Source organism: Colias philodice, chromosome 30, assembly GCF_061535455.1.
Source record: "Colias philodice isolate Cphi_HAF_F1 chromosome 30, ilColPhil1 Martin Lab GWU primary, whole genome shotgun sequence".
NCBI lineage: Eukaryota > Metazoa > Arthropoda > Insecta > Lepidoptera > Pieridae > Colias > Colias philodice.
This window is the reverse complement of record NC_143115.1, coordinates 1-9,883: the sequence shown is the minus strand read 5'-3', so window position 1 is coordinate 9,883 and position 9,883 is coordinate 1. Positions and strand designations below refer to the sequence as shown.

Genomic DNA, 9,883 nt, shown 5'->3' with positions numbered 1-9,883 from the left:
CATAATATAATATCTCACACGGACAGATTGTAATAAGAACTCTATCACTTTAAATAAATTCAAAATAATGTTTAACGATACCTGGATCATACTTATTATCACGAGAAACCTTCTTTCTATTGCACAGGAAATAGAAATTGATGACTTTAGAATTAAACTTTATTAATTAACTACTATTATTCCTAAACTATCCTGAAACAAGATATGTACCAGATTTAGAGCTGCACATTCAATGTTACATTAATCAAAATAATAGTACATAATCGATATAAACATTAGACATCTACTCTCTTCTGTTAACAATATAAATATGAATTCTTTTAAGAACATTTTACTTTACCTTTAAACAAGTAAAATTCATGTACCTGTGTGCTTTACAACCTAATAAATTATATACCTAATGAATTATGTTTCAGTTTTCAGTTCTCAAAACCTTTTGTATACTATATGTATCTGATAAGTTGTTTGGAAAACAAATGATTTTTGAAGTGCAACTTCTTTAGGTGCGTTGACAATAAAATTTCAAGGTTGCGTCAGGGCAATACCGTCTCCCGTTAAAAGTTTCACTTCTGACACATTTGCTCGGCACACACGATCTTTTTTAATGCTATACTACATACTAAATAACAAAATAATATAAAATGCATAATCTTATAGCTTCTCTTTAGCCCAAAGTCCTTATTCAGAGAATCTTGTAGATTATACAGGCACTATCTCTAAAAAACATCCATTACAACTCATAATTTCCATTACAAAAACACACAGATTTTCTCAGCGCATCCGCTCACAACATCCGCCCGTGTGTTTCCACATTATTACAGAAGCAATTACGTGATCAGCGTGCGTTAGTGAAAGCTGTGTGTCGGCGCGCGCCGAACGCCTCGCTGCAAAATGGTTTCATTGTATTTTTGAATTTTAATAATTTTCTAAACGTCGCGTGTGCGCTTGATTCGTTTCCCAGTATTTTCTGTAAGTATTGTATATGTGTGTAATTTTACGTGTAAAATTAATTTAAGTTGGTGTAGTTAAATGTGATTTTTTTAATTACAATAAAATAATGGATAATTTTTGATAAAAATTAGGTCACGTAAAATTGGTTTAAAAGTGTTAAATTGATAGTTAGGAAAATGAAATCTAAAAATCATATAAAATTACGCATCATCATCGTTTTACCAATACATAAGATCTACAGTTTATTGTAAAACTAAATAAAAAATAAAAATAATCATGTAAAATTACATATTTTGTCTTAAACCTATTAAGCTGTGAAATAATATTGAAATGAAGAGACAGAACTCTATATTCTAACTTTTGATATGAAGATCCGTAACAAAAGTGATAATAACTTATATTCAGGAGCCCATGGATTCATATTCTAACTGTATGTAATGTCAATAAAGTATTAATCCATTTATTTCTCTTGCAAACATCAAACGTTACAAAATTTTATGTTAAAAATTATTTTATACTTAGAAAGCTTCGTTATCAATCGGCTAAAGTAAATACCTATATTTGTAAACATTTCAAGGATATTTATAAGGTTTCAGAAAAAGCTTCTTATACGTTGTAATAACGCAGAAACTTAGATCTTACTTAATGATCTAAGCGCAGAAGCATCACAATTAATGTTTTAATATATAAAAACTAAAATAATAAACAAGCTTTGCCACTCGGAAACAAGCTTTTCGGTGGTAAATTATTCTTGAAGTGTACCTAGGTTTAGTAATTATTATAGTTACGAACATTTAAAAATTCAAGAATTCAATTCTTTTCTTTATAAAATTTAATATAACTACATAGTATAAAACAAAGTCGCTTTCCCTGTCCCTATGTCCCTTTGTACGCTTAAATCTTTGAAACTACGCAACGGATTTTGATGCGGCTTTTTTTAATAGTAAGAGTGATTCAAGAGGAAGGTTTATATGTATAATAACATCCATTAAATAGTGGAGAAGTACTGTTATTTTTGAGGTTTCTAATGTGATGTCGTAAAAAATGACATTTTTTCCGCTTAAATTGCAAACGCAGGCTGAACCCTACGAGTTTTATCAAAATAATGTACTAAGTATTATACACGTTGAAAAGGTCTACAGAAAAGTCCGCGATGGTATATATCTATCTCTTATGGATAACCCACAATAACTTTTTTTTGTCATTTACTTTTTACGACAAATAATGGCTAATTTTCGATGCGATTTTAACCAATACAGCATTAATCCTTAACCAATTAAATACCTTGAATACATTGTTCATTTAATATAGATCTATATGGCCCTTTACACCGTATGATTTAAGTGAATATTTTCGAAGATATTACAGTTTTAAAAATTGCGGGACGTAGCGTTTGCAGCGCTACAGGCCGGCCGCCCGGCTATCTATTTTATACCCGTGCGAAGCCGGAGCGGGACGCTATGTTTTTATATACAACGTTTACAGTTTTTCTGTAGTGTATTTAGTATATCAGCATTGCACCCGTGCGAAGCCGGGGCGGGTCGCTAGTACAATATATGTAACTTTTAGTGTAACTTTTTAGAAGCTTTTTCTGGGGAATTAATTTTCAAAATCGAATCAAAGTCCCAGAACGTGTCCTACGACAATAACTCACGCACTAACAAAACATTTTTAATATCATTTTATACTTACATTGCAATTGTGAAGTTATTTTAATCGCAGTATATCGCAATTTCCGCTTGAGCTTTTCCTATCAATTTTATTATTTTAAGTGTTAGATAGGTAACATAATAATATTAGATGCTGTTTGCATCAACAAATTTAACACAAATTCCATTCAAATGGAAAAATAACGATTATAAATTTATAAAGAATAAAAAAAAATACTTAGCGAAAGGATGCGAAATGATTTTTTTTTTCTATTCTTTATAAATTTATATTTATAAAGCATTTGAATGCCATAAAAACCAAAAATATCAAATTCAAAATGACGATTGTGTTGAAAACTTCTATTGCTCTACATATTCTAATTGGAATTCTTGCACTTACTTCATTTTGTTATCAACAATTTCCAATTACTGACGAAATTTATCAAAGGATTCTATTATAATAATATAATGCATATAAATAATTAAAGTATAATTAATAATTTATTTAGACTTGCTTTAAACAACGGTCATAATTTTCAACTACAATGTAAGTTCTACAACATTGGATACGCAACACACGTTAGGTACAAGTTTTTTTATTGTTTATTACGTTTATCCTATTCTTAAAGTACTAGTATTATTAATGGTATAGTATTATATTATGTGGTAGAGATTATTTAAAAGATAGAAACGTAAACAAGATCTAGATTTATCTATTTTGAAATTCCTAGGAGCGTTGAAAGCTCGTTGAAGGCATGAATGACTGTTTATTTACAAGTGATTTTTACGCATGGATCTGTGTGCTTATTATATAGGTATCAGATACGTGATGACGTGACCAAGATAAAAAGAGATTCATTAATTTTATAGAGATTTAAATTGTGTATGTGGTTGCAAATACATGATCAAAATTAATATACAAATACTAGCAAATCCTATATTATGCAAAGGTTAGCTTAAAGTTCTCTAGCTTTCTCTCTTCTTTCTTTCTTAGCGCAGCTCCAAAGAGTACTATAATAATACGGCGCAGCTCTCTCAATCAATAACTGCATCTCTTACTATACGAATAGAGTGAATTATTTTTTTAAACTTTTAAACACAATAATATGTTGTTTTGGTATTACAAATTATTAAACTATGCGATTCAACAGAGAATAGGATCGATGTAAGTAGTAACAATAAATCTGTATTTATGAAAGTCAGTTGTTACTTAGGTACTCAAAAACGGCTGAACGGATTTTAATATGGTTTGGGATAATGGAATAGGATTAGGAAGGGTAGAGTAAAAAAGAAAGGCGATATATCAGTTAAGAACAATTATATTAGAATAAAGAATGAGCAAAAACAGACATTACAATATGTTCGTTTTGCAGATCACAATATTGTGGAAGCAGTCTCGCACCGGCCGATTACAATAAAACAACTACCTGGAACATAAACAACAACAACATGGATCTCTTAGAGTAAGTTTTTCGTTAAAATAATAATTAATCTGGGGGCACGGCAGTGCCCCCGCCAAGTCGAGCAAAAAAAAAGCGGCACGGCCGTACCATCCTTTTCTCGAAGCAATTCGGGCCTTTTTCGACCCCCTATAATTCGGTTGTGGATAAAGCAAGAAACCTGAATCTTCAGTAACTAATCCGGCATGGTATAAACACGGAATATTTAAAATTTCAGTCAATTTGAACCTGTAGTTTAAGAATGACAACTTGTTAAAGTTTCTAAATTTTGTCACTCACTGACTCACCGATCATCAAAAGTCCAAGGCACTTCTAGCAGACTTAGAAGCTTCATATTTGGAATACATATAGAGTTTAGTGTCTTAATCATGGGAAAACTTAAAAATTTTGTAATTTCGGTCCAGTTTTCCAAATACACCAACTTCATCAATAACTTTGTAATCCCATATAAATATATGGGATTACAAAGTTATTTATGCAGTTGGTGGTTGGTGGTGGTTATAAATTTAACCTCCTAAGGACCAAGCTAAAAACAGTTTTTCTTAAATTCTAAATGTGTAAGTTTACTACATATTAGGTAATAAAATATCTAAACTATCTGAACATATGTTAAAAAAAGAAATAAAAACATTGGAAGTACAATATTAGGAACTTGAAATATCAATGAGCTAACTAAAAATCGATTTGGAAACAAATGGTGGGTCTCCTAAGTCTTCATCACTAGGAATAAAATCTCCGTCAGTCGGCTAGGAAATCGATGATATTATCGTCACGAATAACTGATAAAATAAGGAAGATAACTGTTTATTTTGATTGCAATAGTAATTCCTGTTGACAGTTTAAATAAATTATAATCATAAAACAGGACAATTATACTCAAAATTACTGTAAAACAACAAAATAAATTATTAACTAATTAAATGTTTTATAGTCATTGACTACCAATGTCTTCAACTGAGTACAAAAACTTATTTATTTAATCTCGTTAAGTACATATAATATTATGCACTATTTGATGAAGAGCGCCAATAAACACTTAACATAAAATTCGATATTTCTTAACATATAGTAATAACTGAACTTATACAAACTTCGTAATCGCCAAGTTGCGCAAATTGCTTTTACTTGTTATTTATAACGGAACGTCGCGGATTTACCAATAAATTACAAATAATTATTCAAGTGAAAACTCATTGAATCGAATACCTAGTTTCCTATCATCTATCACCTAGGTCCTAGATAACGACAGGAATATTATTCATGCAACAATAACTAGATGTGCCCCACGGTTTCACTTGTGAACAAAATTTAGCCCTTGATTTTAGTAAAATAGAGCATATCTTGACATGCTTTTCCTTATTTACATTCAAAATTTTATGATAATCGGGCAATGATTTAGCACTGAGAGCATTTTAAATTATTATATACATACAAAGACTTCCGCATTTCAAATTTCTCTATGAATTACACTAAACTTAGTTAGTTTTATGATATAGGTATGTAAGTAACTAGTAACTATCTAGTTACTTCTACTAAACAAATACATGTGTATCTACAAAAATATAAATACTACATATGTTAAGTTCACATATCAATTAAAACCTTATGTAATTAATTGTCCGACTTACAAGTTAAGTAGGTACATTATACATATTCACCAAAAACTTTAATTCTACTTCTACCTGTACAATTGACATAAAATAAACAACAAGGCGCACAATCAAGCTCAAAAATTGTCCGGAGTCTGTCTACGTGTATATTAGGCAGAGTTTTCTAATGAGCATTAATTTGAACATTACAGCTACGAAATAAGGTGTGAATTTAAATGTTGGATAAAATGTTTCAATTCACCTTCGCACATTTTTTGACGACAGGGGATTTGAGTCTAATTGTTTATACTATATCAACACTTCTAACAACCAAATTCCCGTAGCAAAACTATCGAAATGGACAACGGCAACGACCCAAGCATACCGGATCTCAACCAGGAAGTGGTGGAAGCGGAGGGCATAGCGGACTTCTTCGCCAACAGCGTGGTGTTCGTGACCGGCGGCACGGGCTTCGTGGGCAAGGCGCTGCTGGAGAAGCTGCTGAGGAGCTGCCCCGGGATCGACACCGTCTACGTGCTCATGCGGCCCAAGCGGGGGCTCTCCGTCGAACAGAGATATAAGGAGCTGCTCAAGAATCAGGTAATGGTTGATTTCATGTGCCGAATGCGTAGGAAATTGTACCTGCGAATAACAAGAAAATAAGAGAAGTAGTTTGAGTTAAATGTTGCGTATCCTAGCTTATGATTAAATAAATAAATAGTTCATACTTAGAAATATAGCATTTTTACATGCATAGAGTATTCAAATACTATACAGGGTGTCCCACTGTTGGTATAGATACTAAGCTGAAAGGAGGTTATACTTTTGGATACGCTGAGTACGTAAAAAATACCTACTTATAAAATTTCAGACGAAGTTTTTTTCCAAATATGTAGATGAATTCTTAAAACTCTATATTTACACCCATAAAAAGCAACCCGCCCAGCTTTGCTACAGCCTACAAGCACGTGAGCTATCGTTTAAGATTATGTTTTCATAGACAAAATGCTCACATTAGCGAAGCGGTAGGTATATGCCGGCTGCGCGAATCTAGAGAAGAAAACATGGATTTTCAGGAAAAATTTAGCAAACATTTTTTGATGTAATTTTGTTGTTTAAGTATTTTTTTACGTGATCAACTATCAGTGTATGCAAGATTACAAGTCCCTTCACGCTTAGTATACCAATAGTGGGACACCCTTTATAAATGAGCCAACATAGAAATCACCATAATATATCGAAATTTCAAGCATAATAATAATTATTATCTAGTAGAGATCGCTGTCAGCAATAATAACAGCGATGTCCGCCTTCTGTACGTGTTTACATTAAGCTAAGTTTTTTTTTTAATTGTGTTCAATATAGTGCATATAAAGTGTGAATATAAAGAATTCATTCATTCATCATATTTTTAGGTAAAGATTACGAGCACATAACCGTATTTATATGATAGAGCTTCGTTAAACCGAGTCTAAGCGCTCAATCATTCGTTCTTCTAGAATGTTCTGTGTGCATGCAGGTGTTCGACCGCGTCCGCGCGCGCTGGCCCGAGCGGCTGGCCAAGCTGCAGCCGATCGCGGGCGACGTTGCCGCGCCGGGGCTGGGCGTGGCGGCCGACCAGCTGCCGCTGCTGCGCCGCGTGCACGCCGTGTTCCACTCCGCCGCCACCGTGCGCTTCACGGAGTCGCTGCCCGTGGCCACCGCGCTCAACGTGCAGGGCACCGCCACCCTGCTGGAGCTGGCCAGGGACATGCCCCTGCTCAAGGTCAGATATACGCCCCTACTCACAATCACAGGAATGTTCTAACACTAGGTACAGTCTCTCTATTATGCAGTTATGACCTTTTTGAATGTGACTATTACGCTCTACTTGCATTGTTTATTCAACTGACAACAGCATAAGCTTTGCTAAGCTTCTAACGATAAAACTGTTCTAACGCTTGATATTCTCGTAACGTACAGAATGATTTGTTTTACATGCACTCAAATGAACTATACCTCGAAATTACTGCAATTAAAAATCTTAGGTTAACATTGAGTATTGACAAATTGACAATAGGTGTGAATTTCAGAGTTATTACAGTTACTTAACAAAATAATAAATCATTAGTGTTTAAATTAGCAAAGATATTAATAAAATATTGTATAGCAACTTAACATTTGAACAATAGGATATTATTGCACAAACGTTAACTTAACAATTTGTTCCGACATTTATTTATATTTATTTGTTGTCCTAAGATAATATGAGTTAATTTATTTATAAATAAATCAAACAGGACATAACTAGTTACATAAGCACTATTGAAAAGAAATAAAATACATTTTATATTCCTATTAACTCAAGCACGAGATATTTTTTCGCGTGTTTGTCGTGACAAAATTCCTCAAAAAAGGCTCGACCGATTTACATGAAATTTTTGTGTATATTCGGTAGATTTATCGCTAACCAAAACCTGACAGAACATCGTTTGCGGGGTCCGATAGTAGGTACATGTTGTATTTTTGAATATACCTAACTTATAAACTTAAAAATATGTAATTTACTTAACTTACGATTTCGGCACGAGACCCGCGCCCGCGGCCAAATGATTAACAAATTTATCTTAATTATGTAAGAAACGTGAAGCAATACACAATATTTGCGTGACCCGAATGCTAAATCCATTATGTGTTGAGAAAACAAATTGTACCGAGCAAAGGTGAGATCGATTAGTGCCCTAATAGCTGCAGTCGGTACTCTGTAGTGGGTAACTAGCTTAGTGTTCGTGTGAATCTTTCAGTTATTAACAATAATTATGTATGCAACTCTCTTCAAGAGTCTGAATTTATTGCTCACGTTAATTAAGTATGGATTGTTTTAACGCGTCGTTACCGCTTCTAGTAGACCTGTGCCTCGGCAGTTGATACAAATTTTTACTGCGATAATGGGTAGAAAAGAGCATTTTGGAGAGGGATTGTCGGTGATGAAAATAGCAATGCTGAATGCAAAAGAAATCTAATTGAATAAATAAATGTTTATGTTTTGAAATGTTTTGAATAACTTCTTTCGTTTTGTAACTTCGATTAAGTAATAGTACAGACAACCCAACCCCGAACACACTTTTTTCGTGATATTCGATATTTTTGAAAATTAAAAAAAATAACAACTTTTCCGGCATCCCCTAGTCTGTACAAATTAGTCGGTAATTACCGATAACTAATTTATAGTCCCGTCTTCAGCAATGAAAATGATGTCGCTTAATACCTCTCCCCAATTTGATGGAAGTATACAATGGATACATATTTGTTTATAATTTTTATTCTTCACAAAACTTTCCGTTATGCGTCAAAATATTTATATAATAATAGCCTTGTAGCAATGCATTTTTATCTAAATTAATAACATCATTATTTCAATTCCGTAGATATATGAAAAATAAATAAAATATAGATTTCATGGATTTGGAAAATCATTTCTTTGCAACACATTCGAATATTGTCAAAACAAATTATTCTTTGACATTGTCAATCGTTATGATACCGACGTTTGATCTCGACAAGATCTCGAAGGCCCTTCTCCCATTACGCTACCGGTATCCTACACGTCCGCGACTAGTTTAATTGGTCGCTTTTGCGTCGCGTTTCGCGCGTATCTCTTCGGTAGAAAGATAAAAAATTCTTATCATCATGTTGTAGTTCTCGTGCGGCTATAAAAACTACAATTTATGTTTCTTTCAATATATGGATGAATCCTGCAGTACCTACTTCCTACTTTTACGTTGTCACTGGAATCGCTCGACATAGCGTCCGTCTACAAAAACGAGGCACAATAATGATGAATTTAGTCATTTTTCAGTCGCATAATATGTGAGCATCGGGAAGCGAGCAAATATCTAACTAGTATTCTACTCGAGTATCGTATTCTAGAAGTATCGTAATGGGAGAAGGGCCTTACGGTTTGTGTGGATTTGTAGATACGGTTGATAATGTCGGAAAAATTATAGATTATTATAATTTTATAATAAAAAAGATATTTCAAACTTCCGATGCTACATGATTTAACGCAATATTGTTTTCTCTTATTTAAAGTTATTGCAATTATTAAAATAAAATAAACAAATAATGTTTTATTTTTAAGATGGTTTCAAAATTTTATTGAAAATGTTAAGAAGCCTCTTATATTATATTAAATAAATATTAAAATATGTAGTGTACTGCTTAGGGCATGCACCCGGGTTTACCCGGTTCCGAA

General features: G+C 33.0%; 1 protein-coding gene across 1 annotated transcript; it reads left to right on the top strand.

Annotated features, from left to right (window-relative positions):
- The first annotated feature begins 819 nt into the window (after positions 1-819).
- LOC149475305 (putative fatty acyl-CoA reductase CG5065) lies at positions 820-7,574 on the top strand. The gene is made up of 4 exons (XM_089713233.1): positions 820-969; positions 3,974-4,063; positions 5,994-6,249; positions 7,169-7,574. The coding sequence occupies exons 2-4, from the start codon at positions 4,050-4,052 to the stop codon at positions 7,454-7,456; spliced, it is 558 nt and encodes a 185-aa protein (XP_089569359.1). The 5' UTR covers positions 820-969; positions 3,974-4,049; the 3' UTR covers positions 7,457-7,574.
- The last annotated feature ends 2,309 nt before the right edge of the window (positions 7,575-9,883 follow it).

What these genes read in the sequence shown, in the direction of transcription:
- LOC149475305 (XM_089713233.1), top strand. An exon ending in AGGAGCTGCTCAAGAATCAG is followed by an intron (nt 6,250 to 7,168) that starts GTAATGGTTGAT and finishes GTGTGCATGCAG; the next exon opens with GTGTTCGACCGCGTCCGCGC.